Source organism: Thunnus albacares, chromosome 13, assembly GCF_914725855.1.
Source record: "Thunnus albacares chromosome 13, fThuAlb1.1, whole genome shotgun sequence".
Lineage (NCBI taxonomy): Eukaryota > Metazoa > Chordata > Actinopteri > Scombriformes > Scombridae > Thunnus > Thunnus albacares.
This window is the reverse complement of record NC_058118.1, coordinates 31,419,653-31,442,420: the sequence shown is the minus strand read 5'-3', so window position 1 is coordinate 31,442,420 and position 22,768 is coordinate 31,419,653. Positions and strand designations below refer to the sequence as shown.

Genomic DNA, 22,768 nt, shown 5'->3' with positions numbered 1-22,768 from the left:
AGAGAGTAAAAACAGAGCTAAAAGAGAGTGAATATTGGACTTACATTCACCAGGTGGACAGAAACACGACTCCACATGAATGATAATGTTGCTCCGTAACTGCTGGATGTGGAAATAAGCAACTGTTTGCTAACATGTTCAACATATCAACTTAAAGATGATGATGAGTCAGAGTTGTTTCTGATGAAAATCTGTTAATGCAGGTTTAAATATTAGAGCTTCAGTGACTCAACCCCTGAATAAATCTCTTTAATGGATTTGTCTGCTGATTTTCTATATTTTTCTTCATGTTTGGATCCAAACCAACAATGAACTGATCTCCTAACAAGTGTTCTGTGTGTATCAAAGCCTGATGTATCTGATTCCAGAATATATTAAACACTGGGTGATATGTTCCTTCATACTGTCTCTCCTGTCAGTAGAGGAGACGCTGGTATGTGTCTGTTTAAACAGGAGTTTAACCGACTTCAGAAACACAGTTACTCTGCTGTCCTCCGCTTCCATCATCTCATTCATTTTCAAAGAGCCAATGAGGAAACTCCAACACCAATAGTGTAAGTTCATCACTCATTCACAGACAACCATGGTTACAGGGCCGGTCTGTGGCCAAAAAGAGGGACTTTGGCACTAAAAAGACTGTAACGTTGAAAGATATCTACTTGATTTGACTCATTTGGAGCTTTGAAGCTTCATATTAGCTTCAGATAAACTTTTAAATATATTTTTGCACAGAAGGAGGACTGTGGATTTTGTCCCCCATCACTTCCATTGTAAGGTCATTATGAAGGGATCTTCAAATGGTCAGTATGAACAGGAGGAATGATTACAGCAAGAAAAACAGCTTTAATGTTCATTTGGGCACCAAATTGTGAACCGTCTTTTAAAATAAAGACAGTTTGTCAGAGAGAAAATGCAGTATAACAAGTTTACTAGAGAAACCAGGACGCTGCTGACGTTTTCATGTATTTTAATGTGGACAAACCAGGTGAATATGACACGTTTACAGTGAATTGAAAATGTCTGAATACTCAAAGTGAAGTGAAGATTAATCTGCATGATTAAAATCCAAAATGTCCACATAAATACAGACTGAGACAGAGCACTGGGCTTTATTATCAGCTGAAGACAGAACCAGCACAGTTTGAATGTACAGTATACTTAAATGTTGTAGAAATACAGCATTTATCCAGCACAGTGTACCGAAAGAGATGTCATACAGAAGTTAAAGTAAAGTAAAGGTGTCTGAAAGGTTAAATGTTGGCACAGACACAAAGCTACAGACCGCAGATTGTAGAGTTAAAAAAAACAAGCAAATTAAGAAAAACGTGCAAAAAAAACCCTGATATTTTTCACTCATCTGTCACAGAAGAGCGACATTCCTGTTTATGGGAGAATTAATAACAGCAGGGGCCAGATGCATAAACGACGCGTACACAAAAAAACACACAAAAACACATGTACACGCTACTTCCTGCACATCAACTGGTCTCTATAAACACCTCATGCTGACCTCAGACCAGCATACACATGTTCTTCTAAAGTGATCTGATCAGGTCAAGATGAAATATAAGCTGAAAATCTTTTAATAAAACATTGTTTAGGTAAATAAGCAACATATAACAGATGTTATGTGTTTACGCAGCGATCTGTAAAACACCAATAAAAGGCAAATTTTACGAATTTAACATCGATTCCTTTTATTTTATCCTTAGTCATGACACTCTGTAAAGTCGCTTTAGATATGAACTACTAACTGACCAGTGATAAGACTGATATCTCTGCTGCTGATGGATTAATATGGACGTTGGTGAACAGACGGGTGGAGCAGGTGGTGGTCTCAGAGGGTCTGAACCAGCTTGGACCCCTGAAAAACCTCAAAATGAAATTTTAGGAGGGTCACACCAATGGGAATAATTATTTTCTATTCATCTCCACAGTAAGTGTTCATCTCTATGCATCTATCAAAATCTTCTTGATAATAACACTATAAAAATATATTGCAGTCAAAGCATTTATGGCATTTGAGATGGCGGTGAAGATAACAGAAACAGGGATTTATTGATCTTGTATGTTCGTGGATCAAAACATATCAGGTATGGAGTTAATCTGTAGATGAGACGAAACTTTTCTATGTGTGATTTCAGTTTTTGAGCCACAACAAAGGCCAAAATGTGGCCTACAGCAGACTAGATAAGCCTTGTTTTTAGCCAAGATGATTGCTGGAAACGCCTTGTGCTACGTCATAACGCATATCGTACAACAGCGAGGACTGCTGAAAAGACAAAGGTCTAAGTTTTACAATGGGCTCATAAAGAAGGCATCATAAAATAGGTTTCTGAGGAGGAGAACATCCAGTCATATGTATCAGGTTGATAGGTCCAGTAGTCTGTGGACACACACACACACACAACTAAATGCGTGATCCCTTCCAGACGTACATCTGGTGGAGATAATACATGTCAATAAAAATGACACAACAATAAAAAGTCCCTGAACGGTCGTCATATAACAGAACAAATAAATGGACTAATAACTAAACACATCCGCGCTGGTTCTTGTGTGGTTACTTGGATCTACGGCCGACCGCACCGAGTCACATGACGTTTCACACACTGGACATATTGATATGAAAACAGCTGATTAAAGGCGTCTTCATCCATTTATGGATGATCGTGAGATAGGAAATGAGGCTACTGGTTCCACATTGACTGAGTTTTATAAAACAGACACACAGCTTGATAAATCTGAGGAAAACAATGCATTGTTTAAAAAATTACAATACCAGCACCAATACCAGTACCACCAGTACCCTTAAAGTGATACCGATACCAACAGAGTACTTCATTCAATACCTTTTATTTTCTGCTTCACTAACACACAAACCTGCCTACTAGAACCTGCCCAAAGCAATATTTGTTTCAATAAAATCCAAAGTAAGTTTAATGTCAGCCTGGTAACCATCACCTGACGTAATCGACAGTTGCAGCGTGTCCTCGAGGAGAAGACAACGCTGGTGTCGAAGTCATTGTGAACATGCATTTACTTTCATCAGACACAACAGGTGTGTAGTATAACTATACTTTTGAACTTTTTAGCGGCATCTCGACACTCTGAACTGTCAACTCTGTCAAACACAACCACTGACTGTTTGGGTTGTAGCTGCGTTAGTTGACCAATCACACGTTGCATTAAATAGAAGAAGGCTTGTGGTGATTGGCTGCAAGCAAAACCATACAAATAGTCATTTTTTTCCAGACCTGAGTACAAAAAGGATTGAATGCAGGTTGGAAGAGTTTGGTACTGGATTATTTCGGTCGATACCTTGAAGGTATCGAGTATTGATACTCTGCCTGGAGCACGCGCAGTTTTAGTCTTGAAGCTACAGAGTTTTATGCATCTGACCCCCAAACGTTTAACTCTGCCTGTTGGTTTCTGTCTGGTTTAGTTTGTGGTCGGTCTTAACCGGTGTGATCCAGTCTGAACCGGCGTGATCCGGTCTGATCAGTTGTGTCCGGCCATGTAGTACCCGGCCGGGTCAGACAGCAGACACTGGTTCTGCTGGCCGGAGCCGCGGTTTTTGGCGTCGATGAGAAGCAGAGGAGACTGGGAGTAATGGCCGATGATGTCACCCACTGATGGGAAGAACTGCACACACACACACACACCAGTTACTACCACTGTATTATTGGAGTATTCCTGACCAATCAGCAGCCTCCTCAGCTTTGCGTTGAAGTCAGAATATCAAGTTTACCTCTTGGACTTTGAGTCCGGTTCCTAACAGGAACTGCTGGTTGTGCTGTCGGATCTGGATGTTGTAGACCTTGTCCTGGTAGAAGACCATCAGAGTGAAGGGCTGATTGGCCAGCTGCCGGGTGCTGTCCCTCACCAGGTACGCCCCGTCCTCCACAGAGACACACAGACACATATCATAGTCAAGTCAGAAAGTCACAAACTGGAGGCTCTAATGAAACACACAAACCCGTCTACCTTATTACACATATATACTGATCAGCCTTAACATTAAAACCATTGTGTAGGTCTCCCTTGTGCCAACAAAACAGCTCTGACCCCTCGATGCAGGACTCTGAGGACTTTCTGAAGGTTCCTCTGGTATCTGGCACCAAAACGTGAGCAACAGATCCTTTAAGTCCTGTATGTTGTGAGGTGGAGCCTCCAGGGATCGGACTTGTTTCTCCAGCACATCCTACAGATGCTCGATGGGATTGAGATCTGGGGAATTTGGAGGCAACACCTTTAACTCTTTGTCATGTTCCTCAACAGTTTTTGCAGTTCTCAGGAAGCGTTATCCTGATGGAAGAGGCCACTCAGGGGGTAGCGTTCCCATGAAGGGGTGAACTGGGTCTGCAGCAGTGTTTAGGTAGGTGGTTCATTTTAAAGTAACATCCACATGTTTGGCAGGACCCAAAGCTTCCCAGCAGAACATCACTCAGAGCGTCACACTGCCCCTGTTGGCCTTCTTCCCATAATGCATCCTGGTGCCATCTCTTCTCCGGGTAAACGATGCACACACACCCTGCCGTCAACATAATGGTCACCTTCTTCCATCGCTCCATGGTCCAGTTCTGATGCTCAGGTGTCCATTGCAGGCGGTGGATGGTGGTCAGCATGGGCATTGGTTCACTGGTTGTCCTTCCTTGGATCACTTTTGGTAGGTACTGACCAGTGAATACTGGGAAGATCCCACAAGTCCTGCTCTGACCCATCTAACCTAACCATCACAATCTGGTCCTGGTCAAAGTTGCTCAGATCTACATGTTTGCCCATTTTTCCTGCTTCCAACACATCAATTTCCATAACTGACTGTTGGCCTGCTGCCTAATAAATCCCACCGCTGGACAAGTGACATTTTAACGAGGTAATGTGTGTGTGTGTGTGTGTGTGTGTGTGTGTTACCTTGTTGACTCGTTTCAGACATCCTTCTGCCTGACCTCTGGTCACTCTACCCACATACCAGCAAGGGTCCAGATCCTACACACACACACACGTAACTATAAGTTATGACCACAATATAAAAATATATATATAAAAAGTATAAAATACATCATCGAAAAGTACAATCAATACAATACAACACTCTGGGATTAATAAAGTATCTGTCTATCTGTTTATTATGAGCAAAATGTGTTAAAAGTAAAAGTGCTTAATACTTATTACAGAGTATTATATCATTCTAACTACTAGCGTTACATTTTCATGAAATGATGGTATGTTTTGTGTTATGTAATGTCAACATGTATATATAGATTACATATAACATTTATAGACAGCTGTTTAAATAAAAAGAATAAACAAATATAATAATCACTGTTGCAGTTTGAAACAATCAGATAAGATCAAACTAAATAAAAAACAAAAAGCTTCATGACGTTTACATTATTAAATTAATATCAGGTGAACGTAGCAGAAACTACAATATTCTCTCTGAAATGAAGAGAAGTGAATATGAAAGTAGCATCAAATGGAAATACTACAGTATTACAACAGTACAGTTTGTTCAGAGTTGTTCTGCAGTACTTCAGTGTCAGAACAGAGACAACAGCTCCACCTGCTGGTCAGAGTGAGGAACATGTTGTTCTTCCTCTACAGCTTCAACTGATGAACTGATTAATGACGCTGATGTTTGACAGCGTTCACTATCTGACTGACTACTCTACAGCAGGAAAGATCACATGATCGATTCACATGATTAATGACAGAACATTAAATGGCAACAGGTTGATAACTGATTGATCTTTTCAGCCCTTTTTTAAGCAAAAATAAATGTTTTAAGCCAAATATTCTGTGGCAGCAGCTTCTAATGTGAATGTTTCTAGTTTGTTTTTGTTTTTTTACATATTTTTTAAATGTAAGATAAAAAAACATCTAAAAAATAAATAAATATATATATTCACTTAATTATTTTTATTTTATTTTATTTCACTTAAACCATATTTTTTGTTTTTTTCCAAATATTTGTTCACATTTATATATATATTCACTTCTTATAACTTATGTAATAACGAGAAAAGTTTATTTTAATGAGATATGCTCATTTTGTGAAATGAAGAGAAAGTTTTGTGACAACAGAAAGTGGTTTGTTGTCATTACAAGAAACGTTTCTTGTATAATTTACAAGACGCGAAAACATGAAAAATATTTTATTATTACGAGAAAAGTCTCATTAAAACAAGAAATGAAAACTAATAATCGTGGCAGCAACACGCTGCGTATCTGAGTGTGTGTGTGTGTGTGTGTGTGTGTGTGTGTGTGTGTGTGTGTGTGTTACCTGTGTTGTAGGTTGAGGAGGACGAAACGGCGACCTGTCTGATCTAACAATGCTGCTTCTGTGATCGGCCATCACTACACACACACACACACACACACACACACACACACACACATTCATTACATTCATTTACTGGACATTTATTCTTCCCCCTAAATTAAAGGACCAGTTCACAGTTTATCAAGTGTGATGATTACAGCGAGGAAAACCTCTTTCACTGCTCATATGGACACCTGACTGCTGGTTTAACACACTGGAAATAATATGGAGACTTGATTTGTGTCCCCACAACATGAGGAATACCTGGTACACACACAGTCAGTATGTATGGAAGCAAATCTCACAGGACTAATCATTGCTGTAATGATTTCTATTAAAGACAGAAAGCTGCTGAAATACACTTCATACTGAATCTATCAGCTTTTATATGAGAATAAATAAATGAAGAGGGAAGTGTTAATGAATAAGTTGAATTTAATGAAAATAACTGGTTCTGTTCTACAGTAGCTGTGTGTTAAACTGTGATGTTTTCTATTGTTTTGATGCTGCCAGCAGGGGGCGACGCTCAGTGACACTATGAGAAGCGTAGTCGCTTCCTGTTGGCCCGCATGAACTCACATAGTCAACCACCACAGACCAGTTCACTTCCTGTCAGTCACTTTGTAAAAGCTGCTCCTTCATTTAAGTCTCTGAACTTTACAAAGCAGCAGAATGTGTTGAAATCAGTTTATTAAGAGGAGTTTATGGATGTTTGTGTTCTTACCAGACTGCAGTTTGTGAGGCAGAGAGTCTGTAGAGGGAACACTGGGAACACTGGGAGGCAAACTGCTTAAAAAAAACACAACAAACAGTTATTTTATTACAGACGTGGTGAGAAGACGTCCTCACATCCTAACTCTTTGATTTCTGCTGAAATATTAAATCATTTGAACATTTATTGAAATGAAAGCATGTGAGAAGTTGTAAATATTCAAACTGACATCAGAACATATATGATGGTTTCAATATAAAAATACTCCTGCATGAAAAATCAAACTACAGTAAAAGTACATAAGTATTATGAGCTTGATGTAGTTAAAGTATTGCAGTAAAAGTACATAAGTATTATGAGCTTGATGTAGTTAAAGTATTGCAGTAAAAGTACATAAGTATTATGAGCTTGATGTAGTTAAAGTATTGCAGTAAAAGTACATAAGTATTATGAGCTTGATGTAGTTAAAGTATTGCAGTAAAAGTACATAAGTATTATGAGCTTGATGTAGTTAAAGTATTGCAGTAAAAGTAGTGGTTTGGTCCCTCTGACTGATATATTATTATATATGACATCATTAGATTATTAATAGTGAAGCATCAGTGTTAGAGCAGCATGTTACTGTTGTAGCTGCTGGAGGTGGAGCTAGTTTACACTACTTTATATACAGTTAGCTAGTTTAGTCCAGTGGTTCCCAACCTAGGGGTCGGGCCCCTCCAAAGGGTCAGCAGATAAATCTGAGGGGTGGTGAGATGATTAATGGGAGAGGAAAGAAGAAAAAACAAAGTTCTGATACACAAATCTGTTTTCAGTTTTTGGACTTTTTCTCTAATCTTTGATTTTTGCTGAAATATTGGATCATTTGAACATTTATTGAAATGAAAGCATGTGAGAAGTTTAGAGGGAAAAATCACTATTTGGTGGAGCTGTTAACAACTCATAGACATGTGAAATGTGACCCCGACTACACACTGCTTTTTGTAAGACGTCAAAAGACAAAAAGGTTGGAAACCACTGGTTTCATCTTTAACTATGTGTTGTATTTTAAAAGCTTGTTATATTATCCATTGTGTCAAATCTTCATCTGAAAAGTAACTAAAGCTGTCAAATAAATGTAGTGGAGTAGAAAGTACAATATTTCCCTCTGACATGTAGAAAGTAGTATCACATGGAAATACTCAACTATGTGTGTTTGTCATAAAAATCTAGATAAAAGTTCATATTTGTGGATTATTCTTTGTCCCTGTCTGACGTTAATTTGGGGGATATAATCAGTTCCCATAATGCTTTGGGGAATGTAAGCAACAACTTGTGTTATTTTTACACCATATTTGTTCACATTTAGTCAAATAGTCTCTATTAAAGTAGTGTGAATCAGCTGTTAGCAGTTTGTCTGCAGTGTAACATGTTCTGCAGCCTCATTTTCTCTGTTTGTGTTTATGGAGGTTTATTAGTGATGACATCAGAGATAATGATATCTTCAGGAAGTGTCAGTCACACTATCTCTGTGCTCAGAGTTCTGAGAAGCAGGATGAGTTTTGACCTGTGGAGGCTTCTCACAGTCTGAAAAGCTCTGTTTCATTATGTGTGTGTGTGTGTTCACACCTGTCTCCGTGGCGTTGCGGCAGCCCAGGGAGTCCAGGACGCGGGGGAAGACTTTTGTTGTGCAGGGGGAAGGTGTTGTGTTTGGGTGCTGGAGGAGGAAAAGTAGAATTTAAAAGGAAAACACTGAATATATTCTAGTAAATCTTGTTTTGTTTAACTGAATAAAAAGCAGATGAAGAAATCTCACCGTCATCGTGTGTTTGCTGAAGACAGAAGAAGAAGAAAAAGGATGAGAGCTCATTCTGGATCAACTCACCGTCACAACGAAACTGTCAGAGTTTAACTTACCTCTCGTCTGTCGAACCTGCAAAAACCACAAAGAAAAATAACTTGAATGAGCTGTGTGACCATCTCACAGAGCGGAAGATGAACTCGGCTTTAATGGAAGTGAAAGTGCTGACCTGCCAGGAAAAGGTCTGACGGAGGAGTTGCTCCTGCCGACGGAGGAGGAGGAGGGAGGAGGAGCAGGAGGTTTGGACCAGGCGGGAATTTCTGGAGCGTCCATCTGAGGCCTGAAACAAACAAACAAACAACACCGTCAAACAGGAAACACTCGAACCAACAGATCTGTGATTATTCTGTGTGACATTCAACAAGTTTCTCAGAGTTTATCTCTGAAGTTCAACTGAAACTGTGGAGTTCAGAGCTGCAGAGTCATGAACAGACAGAAAAACACTTCATCAGTTTACATATGAGACAGAAATCAACTAAAGTAAAATATAGAATGCAAAGCTAGCTAGCAAGCTACTCCTGAAATATGTTTTATATCATTGATGACTGAAATTCCAACATTTAAAGACTCAGCAGGAATTATTGATCATATTTCTTTATAAAAGCTGTTAAAAAGTAAAATCTTTGACATAAATTTTTTATTGTGCAGATTGTGTGTGTGTGTGTGTGTTTACCTCCATGGCTGTGCGCCCGGCTGTAACACACATACAGAAATAAAATAAGTAAAGTTATAATGATGTAAACACGAGCAGCTGAGCTGAACACCAACATGCTCATAATGACGAGTTCCAGGTTATTAAATAAATAAAGTTTCTTTCAGACTCACCTTGTCCACTGTGTTGCGATGAGGTCCTGCGAAGAGGAAACAACGACGTTATGATTAAAACATCACACATGAAGCAGATAAATAACCCATCACGGTCTGTCACTTTTAATTTATGTTTATTCATTTATTCTGTTTTATCATTTTTATTATTAAAGTATTATTGTTTTGTTTTTTTTTAAAATCTTTTTTCCCTCAAAGTTACATTATTGTCACCTATCAAAGTTTGTTTCTGGGTTGTGGGATATATGGAAGCCTCGAAACCCAACATCTAAGCTGACAAAGAAACAACTACTAGCTCAGTGTTCCAACATCCGCAAATGGCAACTGCTATCACAACTAGAGATCGATGAGGTACAACGAACATGCTACGGCAGGGGGAGCCAGGACGACAGGTCAGAGGGGAGATATCATCATCCTCCCCACTCTCCGAGATTGGGTACCAATCCCCAACAAACCCTTACGACCTTAACACAAGGGCGACTGACCTAAGAATGACTATCATGACTAAGCTGGACACCCGGCACTCCCGTAGCCGATTACCAAGGTGACAAAGTATCCTCTGAAAGTCAGCGCTACGTACTATCCCTACTAGGACCGTAACTGAGACCAATCAGCTGATATACACCACAGCAACAGTGATCCTAGAGATGCTTGGCTACAAGATGAACATCATGAGCCACAACATTACCCTCCATGGAGAAGGAGGCTGGAGGCCAAGTTAGTCAACTCTCAGAGCTACAGAAAGGTGTGGGGACGAAAGGGATACCCAGGAAGTACAACAAGCTGTCTATACCTGAGGCACTGGAGACTGCCAAGCAAAGGCTCACAGCTCTGGCTAACCGCCTGAAGAGACACACAGGAGAAGCAGAATAATAAATAGGATGTTCTCCACCGAACCATCCAAAGTGTACTCTCAGTGGCAAGGTAATAACACGAGAACAGATCCACCCAGGGCTGAGACTGAACAATACTGGAAGAGCATATGGGAGAAGGAGGCATCACATAACACCAATGCTCAGTGGCTAGTGGATCTAAGAGCAGACCACAGCAATCTCCCAGAACAAGATCCAGTAACCATTACAATGGCTGACATCCAAGAACGAGTGTCAGGTATGAAGAGCTGGACAGCACCGGGCCCAGACATGATCCACACCTACTGGCTAAGGAAACTGACTGCACTCCTTGCAGCACAAATAAACCAGCTGCTGATGGATGGGACGCACCCAGAGTTGTTAACCCAAAGGCGGACAGTCCTGATCATGAAGGACCCCCAGAAGGGCGCAATCCCATCCAACTACCAGCCAATAACCTGCCTCTGTACAACATGGAAGATAAATAGGCACATGGCCCAATACATGAGCAGGGCCCAGAAAGGACACCTAATCACCCAGTCACCCAAGACTGCAAGACCAAGCAGACCAACCTGTGCACCGCCTGGATTGACTACAAGAAGGCCTATGACTCAATGCCACACACATGGATACTGGAATGCTTGGAAATGTACAACATCAACAGGACACTAAGAGCCTTCATCAAGAACTCAATGGGGCTGTGAGAAACGACTCTGGAGGCCAACTCAAAGCCAGTTGCACAAGTTACCATCAAGTGCGGCATTTACCAAGGTGATGCACTATCCCCGCTGCTGTCCTGCATAGGCCTGAAACCCCTCAGCCATATCATCTCAAAGAGTGGCTACGGGTACCGATTCCGAAGTGGAACAACCATCAGTCACGTCCTCAACATGGATGAGATCAAGCTGTATGCCAGGAATGAGCGAGACCTCGACTCACTGATCCACCTCACCAGGATCTACAGCAACGACATGGAGATGTCATTTGGACTAGATAAGTGTGGTCGGATGGTATTGAAGAGAGGGGAGGTGATCAGGACCGAGGGGGTTGAATTACCAGAAGGCAGCATTGCAGATGTTCAGGACAGCTACAAATACCTTGGGATCTTGCAGGCAAATGGGAACCTTATTGTAGTTTGTACCTATATGTAGTTTTAATGGTTGATAGTGTATAAATGTGTATATAGTGTAAATACAGTCAGATGTGTAGCTCTCTATAGAACGTACTACAGTGTATCTACAGGAACGAGTCATAGAAATGCAGCAGGAAAGCTTTCAGTGGGCTTTATTTCTGACAGCATGTTTTTTGGTTGAATATAGATGTATTTCAGTATGAATACATGTTAGTGTTTGAACATAAACTGAGGATGTAAACATGTCAAATGTTTTGTTGCTTGTTTGTGTTTGAGTGAGAAAAGTATTGAGGACGTTTGAAGGCTGTAGTCACTGAACGCTTTCTGTGTGAAAACTATGCAAATGTGTCACAGTTTGATCCAGAATTGTTGCTGTTGAAGAGTTTGAACATGTGGACTCAGTATTGATCCCTGTAGGCAACCGATCAGAAACAAACTGTAACTTGGGAAGCCCAAAAGACAAATGTGATGAAAAAAGAATAATTGAGAAAATTAAAAGATGAAACATTTCTGTTGACTTCTATTATATTAGGGTTTGTGTCTGCAGGTTGATTAACGTTGATGGAAAGAAAGAAATCGATCTGAATACTGATTGATTATCTGGTTCAGGTTCAGGTGAGGGAGGTTACCTCTGACGGGGGACGGGTTGGATCCAGAATCTCTGCCTGGTTTGTTGCCACGGAAGATCTGCGGTGGCCCCGGAGGAACTGAACACAACACAACCAGAGCGACCAATCAGAGCACTGCCACATGACCTGAACATACTGACCTCCTGAAAACATTTCAGTTTTCTTACAGCGTCTCTACAAACTAGAGCTGCAATGATTAGTCGACTGACTGAAAATAAGTCAGCAACTATTTTGATAATCAATTAATCACTTCAGTCATTTTTCAAGCCAAAATATCATAAATATCATGTTTCCAGTTTCTCAAATGTGAGACTTTGCTGCTTCTTTTTGACCTCACATGACAGTAAACTGAATATTTTTGGGTTTTAGACAAAAGCAGATGTCACCTTTGAGAACTGTGAAGCATTTTTCACAGTTTTCTGATATTTTATACAAAATAATCTGCAGATTAATTGATGATGGAAACAATTGTTAGTTGCAGCCCTGATAGACAGAATAAAATGGTTACTCACTCTTCCCTGATGGTCGTCCACCTAAGTGAGGCGAGTGGTCTCTTCTGGAGGACGGCGACTCTCCCGGCTACAAAAAGAAAGTTCAAATGAATGTTTGTTTACATCCACTGCTGCTGCTGTGTGAATATCAGCAGATAAACAGTCGGTGCCATTAAACAGTCGCAGAAGAAGAAGAAACAACGAGACGACGTCATTAAAACAGCGACAGTCAAAGCTCAAACGATGGAAAACGTGATGGAAATATGACGTTTCTGTTAGTTTCATGTATTGATGTGAGGAAGGTTACAGTCTCCTCATCATCATCGCTCCACACAGATCTGATGTTTTCAGCTCTTCAGTGACGTTTCAGTCACGTGATTCATGTACGTCATCATTTATTCACTCAGTCTGTTTACATTTAGTTTTTATCCACACAGCTGCTGTTACACCTCAGACAACAGAAACACTTTTCACACAGATTTAGAGATTTTTTTCTAAATTTCAAACATATCAACTTAAAGACGTGTCTTTGCTGCCCTCAAGCGAACAGAAAACATCAGTTACTGCAGGTTTAAAGCTGCACGCTGGTGACACCAAGAGGATTTGGATAAAACACTTAAAGGGAACATATTCTGCTTTTTGTGGTTTTCTGTTATTTTTTTTCCTGTTCTGATGTTGGATGTTAATCATGGTCAGAGTTTCAAAACTTAAGGTGAACGTATGTAGAAATGCTGCCTGCAAGTCAAAACTCAGGGCTTCAACCTGCTCTGAACGCGTCATTTGCAACATTTTTTCTACCTTGCTGATGAGCTGAATCCCACATGATCATAAATGGCCGTCTGTTCTGTAGACTTGGTTGCTAAGACTGTTGCTAAGGTGGTTGCTAAATTGTTTCCAGACATGTTTCTCGTATTTTAGATGTGATTAAGCTCCAACATGTATGGATGGATGTGAAAAGTTGATATTTTTTACTATAGTTTGTTTACGTAGCCTCTGGAGCCGGAGGAAGCTTCCTGAAGCTGACCAATCAGAACAGAGTGGGCTCATCAGGAGGCGGGGCCTTAAAGAGACAGGAGCTAAAACGGCCTGTTTCAGACAGAGGCTGAACTGAGGGGCTGCATAAAGGACCAGTAGAAGATAAATAAGGAGTTTTTAACTGGAAATCATGCAAAGATATTCCAGTAGAGAATTCAGAATATAAATATAGAGGCTGGAAATGTAGACAATATGAGTCCCTTTAAACATGTTCACTGACTCACCAGCCGAGGTGATGGAGCTGAGAGAGTGGCGACCGGGGGGCGGGGACAAAGAGCAGGGGGCGGGCCTCTGGACGACACATGATTATCCCTGTTATCTACACACACACACACACACACACACACATACACACACACAGAGTTATTAGTCAACATTGTCACAATCGGAAGTCTCACTCATATCTGATTGATTTTTTTTTTTTTGGTTTTATCTCATCATAACTCTTCCAAATAAGGTCATGTGAAGAAATTTCGAAAATTCCCCCACAGTCGGTTACCATGACAACCGTCTTTATCAAGAACATGTCATGATGACATTAAAATAAACACACATTTACATCAGTCTTTCTTCCAGCGATTTAATATTTTACTTTCACAACGTTGGAGGACACAAAGAGTGTTTATTGTGTTTATTTGTCAGGATTCCATTAGCGGTGCCCTAAAGCACAGCTAGTGTTCCTGAAGTCCACATCAATATACGTTATAGTCTGTGTGATCAGATGTGGCTGAGTCGTGACCTGCGTTACCTATATAATCGCTGTCTCCGATGGGCAGGGTGGGGCACAGTTTATGAGCCATGTCCTCTGGAGGTTCAGAGGGAGGAGGCTCGTAATCGTTAGACACGTCAAATTCCTCGTTTGGGGACTCGTAGTCTCCCCCGCTGCCGTCCTCATCGCCGCTGTACGGACTCTCATAGTCGTCGTCGAATTCTTCATCATCCTGACAGAGAAAAGGACAGAAACACACTCAACCCACAACATCACATGACAAACATATCTGATGTTTTTTATCAGCAGCACAGCTGCAAAGTAGCAGATCAGACCACAGAGCCTCTTCAACTGTATTAACTTAAAATAATGAATTTTATCCATTTTAATCTTTATAATACAAACATTCAGCGGTGGCATCACATCCCATTGACCAACATCGTAGCAACCGACTATTAATGTCATAACAAAAACCTGAAACACACAAACCACCAAGCAACACCAGACTAGCTTTAAAACTGCCCAACTTTAGCTCCTAGCTTTGGTTTTGCAGCATATTTTATACACTACCTGCCCAGCAGCAAACAGCAGACACACAGTTAGCTACTAGCTGGTGAACATAGAGGTGTATTAACGGCTAAAGAGTCAGACCTCAGGAGTTGGTAGAGAGCAAAAACAAAGCTAAAAGACAGTGAATAATAGACTCAGGTGGACAGAAACATGTTGCTCTGTCTGCTGGATGTTTGCTAACATGTTAGCCACAACAACTTTACAAGCTGACAACACACTTGTCCCAAAAGTGGCCAATAATCATTAATAAAACTTTAACCAACTGGTTTTAGTCACCTAAACTCAACCAAACCTGAATCACAGAGGTGTCAGATCAGAAAACGCTCTCAAGATTATTTTTTTAATCATTTGTGAGGTTTTTGAAGGTGTTTTTACCCTGTTCTGTTGTTTTGGTCGGATGATCTGTGTGTTACATCTATCATGTGAATTGAAAGTACAAAAGACCAAGAACAGAACCCTGATGAGCCCCAGCTATTAGCCAGTAGCCACGCCTACCTTATAAGATGAAAATATGTCAGATGGCTGTCATACTGCACACAATTGCCCCAAATAAACCAGTTAAAGCAACCTTAACACCACAGCAGCCACTTAGCAACCTCACCCATATTCTGACAACCAATATCAACAAACTTGGAACTGTGTTGCAACATCCAACCAAACACTTCAAACACCTCGGCAACCAGCTGACGTCATATTAGCTTTTTCATTGTTTTGAATGAAAGATGGAAGAAAAACATGTTTTTCTGGTTCATATGCAGATGGAAAAGAGACAGAAAGAGAAGAATAACAAACTCAGACTTACAAACTCGTCGTCACCCCAGCCCTGAACCTCAGCGGCTGTTTCTGCAGAGAAGAAAGCAGCTCAACTCACATCAACAAGTCACGACAGTAACAATTTACTCCCTTTTTATCATTAATAATAAGTATATAAAGTTAATAAATGGTTTACCACACACTATAATGTAGTTATAAACATATATAAGTGTTTATTAATGTACAGTATTTATTATTACTTCATTGACACTTCTGGAGGAGTTATAGGTGTTGACTATTATATTAATTTATTAACCATTAACAGACTGATTATTCATGATAAATAGAGTAAAGTATCACATTTTTCTAGCTAATAACTGAATATAGTCGTATTTACAGAGTATATTTACTGAATTTGTTCACTCCAGTTGCTGATTACTGCAAAGCATCAGTCCAACAATTTGGAAAATCTGATTTTTTTTTTTTAATCATCTGAGTCAGATGAGCTGGTTTATTATAAATTAATCAAAATAAAATTTGAAAGACGTCCTACCTGGTTCATGATATTTAGGCATTGTGGTTCTGTGATGGAAAGAAAGAAACAAAGAAAGTTCAGTAAACTCGATCAGGATTTTAGCCACAACTACTGTCTAAGTTGATAATATGTCGTTGATGTTGTGTTTTTGTGCTGCTTTGGCCCAAAAGTGCCTAAAGTCAACCAAACCTGTGTCATAGAGGTGTCAGATCAGGAAACACTCTTAATATTTGCTTTTGTGATGTCATTTGTGAGGTTTTTGGGGACATTGTCAAGCTGCTCTGTTGTTTGGGCAGATGACTTGTGTGTTGTTAGCATATGAACTGAAACTATAAAGGACCAAGAATGGAACCCTGAGGGACGCCACAAGTCATTTTGACACTGCTGATGGATGATTATGTTTTCTTTGTGGGTAACAGGTCTATTTTCTTTCTGGCAGAGAGTTAGATGACAACACTGATATCAGTTTCCTACAGCCAGCAGGCCTTTAGCTTAGCTTAGTATTAAGACTGGAAACAGGTGGACACAGCTAGCCTGATTCTGTCAAAAGGTAACAAAATCCACCTACCAGGCTAACAAAGTTCATCACATGACTCAGTGAAACCATAACATGTTGTTTTAAATCTAATAGAGATATAAATGTGTTAATCGGTGAGTTTTAAAGGACATAGCAGGTGGATTTGTTACCTTTGCTCAAACATGAAAGAGGAACTCTCAGCAAGAAAGAAAATAACTCTACACCTCAATGTTGAACCACAGCATTCTTTAAATAATTCACTTCCTTGATATGATGCTTCGTTAGAAACTGATACGTACTTTTTACCAAACAGGCCTCTCCTCTCCTCCTTCTTGCTGATCTCACTTCTGATCTTAGAGATCATCCTGAGAAGACAAACAGACACCTGGAGGGTTAAAAACAATAAACTCTTACTTTTCGTCACTACAGATAAAACACTGCTGTCTTTCTCCAAGCATAGAGAGTGCTGAACTTATGTGCAGTTCTGAGGTGCTGCTTTATAATTCATCTCCACTACATTTCATTACATTTAGTTTAGTTTAGTTTAGTTTAGTTTCTGATTACCTTTTCATATAAAACATGATCTGCTTCTAAAATGCAGTGTTCACAGCATCTCCTTCTTATGGAGACGTTACAGCCTGTAGTTGAGTCTTATTTTCTTTTACTTTTTAAAAAAAAACAGAGTAAAAGAATAAGAATATTTCATATTTTCAACACAAATTCTTTCGTGTCGGTCATTTCCTAAAACAAAGTTTAATTTTTTTTATGATTCTAGAGTAGTGACCTGCGTTATTCCTGCAGGTTTCAGGGTTTGGACTCCTTTGTAGAACCTTTTCAAACAAACTGAGTGTAAAGTTCCTACAGAACTAGTAGTTTTTTCCTTTTTTTTTTGGTTATAGACAGCTGTGTCTTCATAGGATCTTTGATTTTGCAGATTAAACTGCCAACTCAACCAGCTACAACAGTTAAAGTCTATTTACATGTCCATGTATCAGTAACAATAATCCTATAATATATGTGTTTATATTGCAGCGATATTCTGCATTACTTTTACTTGATTTGTTGCAGCTGAATCAAAATCATTAAGAACTGTTCATAAAACTCTTAGAAACGAGTCACAGGATCAAGAAATTAAATTAATCTCCATGGAAACACTTTAGTCTCTGCAGACCGGACGTGATGACAATGAAATGAAAACGACACAGTACGTTTGACAAACGTCTGGAGGATTCAGCAGCAGACTGCAGCCTGACAGGCGAATCTCAGGGTTTATATGAAACCTTGATATTAATTAAAGCTGAGCCGAATGAGTGCATGAACATCTGTTGTCATTTTGGCAGCTGGATAGTCAGAGCAGAGATGACTCTTCACTCGATTCAGGTTTCAGAGACAACAGACAATTTAAATATCAGCTGTGGGCGGTGTTACAGTAACAGAGACTCACGGAGCGTGAAGTTTGGGGAATTTCTGAAGGTCGTTGTCGCTCAGATTCTACAGACAGAAACAGAAACAGAGACGTCTTGTTAAAGTGCTTTTATGTCAACATTTGTCAAATCTTAGACTCTAAAGGAGGAAAATCAAGAGGCTCGCTGACATGGCTCCTTTCCTTCTCTAACTTATTCTTTCCTTTCCCTCACTTTGTTTCCTTTCCTTCCTTCTCCATACATCCTTCTTATTTTCCATCTCCTTATCTCCTCTTTTCCTTCTTTTACTAATTTTTCCTTTCTCATCCCTCCTTTTCTTTTTTACTTCCTCCTTTCCTTCCCTACATCCTTCTGTCCACTCTATCGCTTCCTTTCCTTCCCCGGCTCCTCTCTTATTTTTCATCACCACTTTCCTTCCTTTTCTACAACCTCCTGATCTCTTCCTTTCCTTTCCTTCCTCCATCTTTTCTCCTGTCTCTCAGTCTGATGGTTCATAAGAACATTTCACTGATATTAAACATGTTTTTTTTTAAATGATGAATCTTGTTTTTGAATCCAAACTCACCACAAATCTGGCTCCGCTGATGGCGTTCTTCAGCACAGCTTTATCACAGCCGGACAGACTCATCTGACACACAAAACAAGAAGAACTCAACATTTTCAACTCGCCGCTCACATCCATTAACAACATCTCTCTTCATTACGTCTCCTTAAACATTAATTTCTAGGAGTTTCTGAGCTTCTATATTCAGTAACACTGAGGAGATCGTTTGAAATGAGAATACAGAACGAATCCAGCAGCTCCTCACATTTCACAACTTTATATAAAACAAATTAATAAATATCTCACAAACAAAAACAAGAGAGGACGCGATGGGTCATCACATCATCATAATGTAACTAGAGCTGCAACAATCAGTCCATTAATCAGTTAGACGATAAACAGAAAGTTCATCTCTAATTATTTTGATAATTGTTTTTTCAGTCAAATTGTCCAAAATGTGCTGGTTTCAGTTTCTCGAATGTGATGATTTGATTCTTGTTTACATGTGAATATTAGACTGACAAAGACATTTGAAGACGTCGCCTTCGACCATCATTTTTCACTATTTTCTGACATTTTATATAAAAACTATTAATTGGGGAAAATGATCAGCAGATTAATCAATAATGAAAATAATCATCAGCCCTAAATGTAACTGTAAATGTCAACTTTAACCGAAAAACATAACTGATGTCATCATTGGTCAAACAAGTAAGTAGGCAGAGAAATTCACCCACATGTTTCTGCAAAAGTCAGATTATTATAATAATAACAGTAACTGTGTGTAAACCAGCGATGGAAGAAGTCAATCAGATCCTTTACGGCAGTAAAAGTACCGATACACCAATATATAAACATACTCCAAAGGGTCAGCAGATAAATCTGAGGGGTCATGAGATGATTAATGGGAAAGAAGAAAAAAAATGTTGGACTTTTTCTCTAATCTTTGATTTTGGTGAAATATTGGATGTATGTTTGCTCTCATCCTGCCAACATATTTAACAACTGAAGACTCTGAGAATAAACTTCTCTATGAAATAACCATAGAAAAATGTTAAATTATTTCTAATAACGTCACCTGAATTATTATTATTTTAAGGAAAGTTACTGTTAATTTGCCTATTTTAACTTTTCCTTTCTTACAAATTGCAGCTTTTATCCCGAGTACAATCTTTTCACAAAGCCTTCAAGATGACTGACAGAGTTTGTTGGTCTGCTGTCCCCTTTAAAAGACTCTAAAGGTGTTCTGTTGGATTCAGTCAGGGGTCTTTAAAAACTCTTGCAGTGTGTTTGGGATCATTGTCATGTTGGAAAACTCCTCTCCTGCCAACTTTCTTGAGACCAGGAGTCATCTCTTCATTCAGTATTTGGGTATATTCATAGTGTCATCTATAAACGTCACGGTCGGCACCATGTGGTCCTGACCAGGTCCACATCAAACATGCTGGACCCTTCGGATCCAGACTAATTCACTTTGGTTTAATCTGACCACAGAATGTGCCGCCAGGATTCATCAGGCTTCTTTTCACCTTCTTTGGTTAATCTTGTAGTTTTGTGAGTAACGGTTTTCTTCTTGGACGTCGTCCGTAGAGGTTCGACTTCCTGTAGTGTCACTGAAACAGCAGCTTCCACAGATAATCCTTGTGCCAAGTCAGGAGCTCTTCCCCGTCTGTTTTTCAGTGAAAGGCTGCGTAAATAGTGCATTATGTGTGGCGCCACTCTTCTGTTATTGGTAGTATGGATCCTCCTGAACCTCCTCACCACCGCTGCAGCTGTGTTTGGGCTTCTGTTCAGCAGCCTACTGATGATCTTGAAACCTTCTCCCGTCTTTATGAAGTCTCACAATCTGGTTTCTCACTTGTTCAGGCAGTTCCTCATCATGTGGAGCCATGTTGCATTAGACTCAACCCAAAACTGAGAAGGCTGTGAATGTTCACAGGTTCTTTTATAACCTTGTTCAGGCAATTAGTCTGAACTGGAAGTCACAGCTGAACTCAGTTTTGTTGCATTGAGGTTGTACTTTGTATTTTCAATTCACTCGATCAAACCTGTTTGTTTTTAATTATAAATAAGATCAAATACCCGACAATCCACTATAAAAATACTGCAATGATTGTCAGATGAAGTGTACTCAGTTATATAGTGTATATATACGTCGTCACTCAGACTAACTGTGGCTTGTTTTTTGGGCGACTTGGGAGGAGAGTCTCAAATATTCACATTTTAAATTTGAGCATAAAGAAACAGAATATTTGAAAGTCTAAATATCTCTTAGAAAATGTTTAAACGTCCGAGTTTAGACACTAAAACGTTCACTACATTTTATTTTCACCATTTTCTGGAGGTTTCGGTTAAAATTTGCGCTTCATTTGGATGAAACCTGACTATAAACATCTGGAACACGACCAAAAGTTTAATCTTTCACAACGAGTGGGTTTTATTTTTAGAGTCTTATCATGTTTTGTTTGTGAGATCTTCATTGATAAAAGTGACGTGTGACTGCAGCTTCCAGATAAACGTTGTGCAATAGAGGAATAAAACAGCATGTAAAGGAAACACTCAGGTAAAGTGCAAGTATCTTAAAATGGTGTAATGTCTTCAATGCACACACACTTGTGCTTAGCTTCCTCCATTTTCCTCTCCGTCATCAAACGGCACACGTTCACACGTCAAGAGTTCACCAGAACAGATTTACATCACTACTTGTGAATAAACCCACTTCAAACTAATTTTACTGCGAGATGTTTGTGTTTTAAGTACAGAAATCATCTTAACTGCTGACTGATGGAGTTCAACCTGCAGCAAAGTTTCTGTTAAATGATTTCTGTGGACAGAAAAAGAAAGACATGTTCGGGGGTCTCACCCTCTTCAGGTAGTCCGCCAGCTGCTGCGGGCTCCACCCCATCACCTCCGCCCGCGACGGCACTCGGTCGGAGCTCATCCTGCGTTCCTCCTCACCTCCCTACAGTCACGATGTCCGTCCAGCCGATGTCCCACCGAAGACTTCTGCTCTAACAGGATGACACCACCATCTGAGAGAGAGCGACGGCCACCTCGGAGTATAGTTTCCTCTCAGCGTCTCAGGGTTTTATCTTTTATTATTACCCCCCTCCCCTGGTTCTGCCGTCTTGTCCTTTCAGCTGGGCGTCCACCGACCGTCCAGCCGTCCTTCAGGCTGCAGCAGCTTCGACGCTCTGATAGACGGGCCTCGTTTCTCAACTTCCTGCAACATGTAAAACTAAACTTTACTCAAAAGAAGAAAAAAAAAGGGAAGAAAACAGAATAACTGCCTTCAGATGGTTTTACTTCCTCAAATCTACTCACCCGCTGTCTGACTCTCTGAAAGACTTTCGGGGTGAAGAAACCGGAGAGAAGAAAGCAAATTTCAAGCAGACGTGTCAAAACTGGAACCAAAATGGCTTCCTTCTTTCTTTCTCTCTCTCCTGCACTTGTTCCGTTTGTCTACGTCTCTGTAGGTCGTCCTCCTCTCCCTCCCTCCATCTCTCAGAGGAAGTGACTGTGCAGAGGGGAGGATGAGGGGAGGATGAGGAGGGGGGAGGGAGGGCAGGGGGGGGGAGGGGGGGGGGGGATGAAGACAGCAGTCTGACCACAGAACGGAACAGTTGCACCCACTCGCTGCAGCTCAGCGGCTGCCGAGAAACACGACGACACGCTAAAAAAACCACCAGCGGTGACAGAAACAAACTGACTCAGGACCAGTACAGAGCTCAGTCTGGTCACCACTGAGTCTGACTCACTGACTGCAGGTCAGTTCACCAAAACAGTCTCTACTTTCTGCAACTTTATACTTATACTGCACTACACTCTAAAGGTAAATATTGTCCATTTATTTATTTTGAGTTGTGCAGATGCATGATT

The 22,768-nt window shown here is 40.1% G+C and overlaps 1 protein-coding gene across 2 annotated transcripts; it reads right to left on the bottom strand.

Moving 5' to 3' along the window:
* Positions 1-950: 950 nt before the first annotated feature.
* On the bottom strand, positions 951-22,437 carry lcp2a (lymphocyte cytosolic protein 2a). Of its 2 annotated transcripts, none has more exons than XM_044370144.1 (22): positions 22,214-22,437; positions 21,753-22,127; positions 18,911-18,973; positions 18,366-18,412; positions 17,221-17,286; positions 16,423-16,451; positions 15,919-15,959; positions 14,586-14,778; positions 14,062-14,156; positions 12,824-12,890; positions 12,312-12,389; positions 9,700-9,725; positions 9,548-9,567; positions 9,044-9,154; positions 8,931-8,946; positions 8,830-8,845; positions 8,643-8,730; positions 7,050-7,111; positions 6,287-6,360; positions 4,915-4,989; positions 3,752-3,901; positions 951-3,645 (listed from the first exon to the last, which is right to left on the bottom strand). In XM_044370144.1, exons 2-22 carry the CDS (start codon positions 21,828-21,830, stop codon positions 3,502-3,504), a joined length of 1,539 nt encoding a protein of 512 aa, XP_044226079.1. In that variant the 5' UTR covers positions 21,831-22,127; positions 22,214-22,437; the 3' UTR covers positions 951-3,501. The 2 variants fall into 2 exon arrangements, with proteins under 2 accessions (XP_044226079.1, XP_044226078.1); XM_044370143.1 differs by having other exon boundaries at positions 21,753-22,112.
* Between the last annotated feature and the right edge of the window lie 331 nt (positions 22,438-22,768).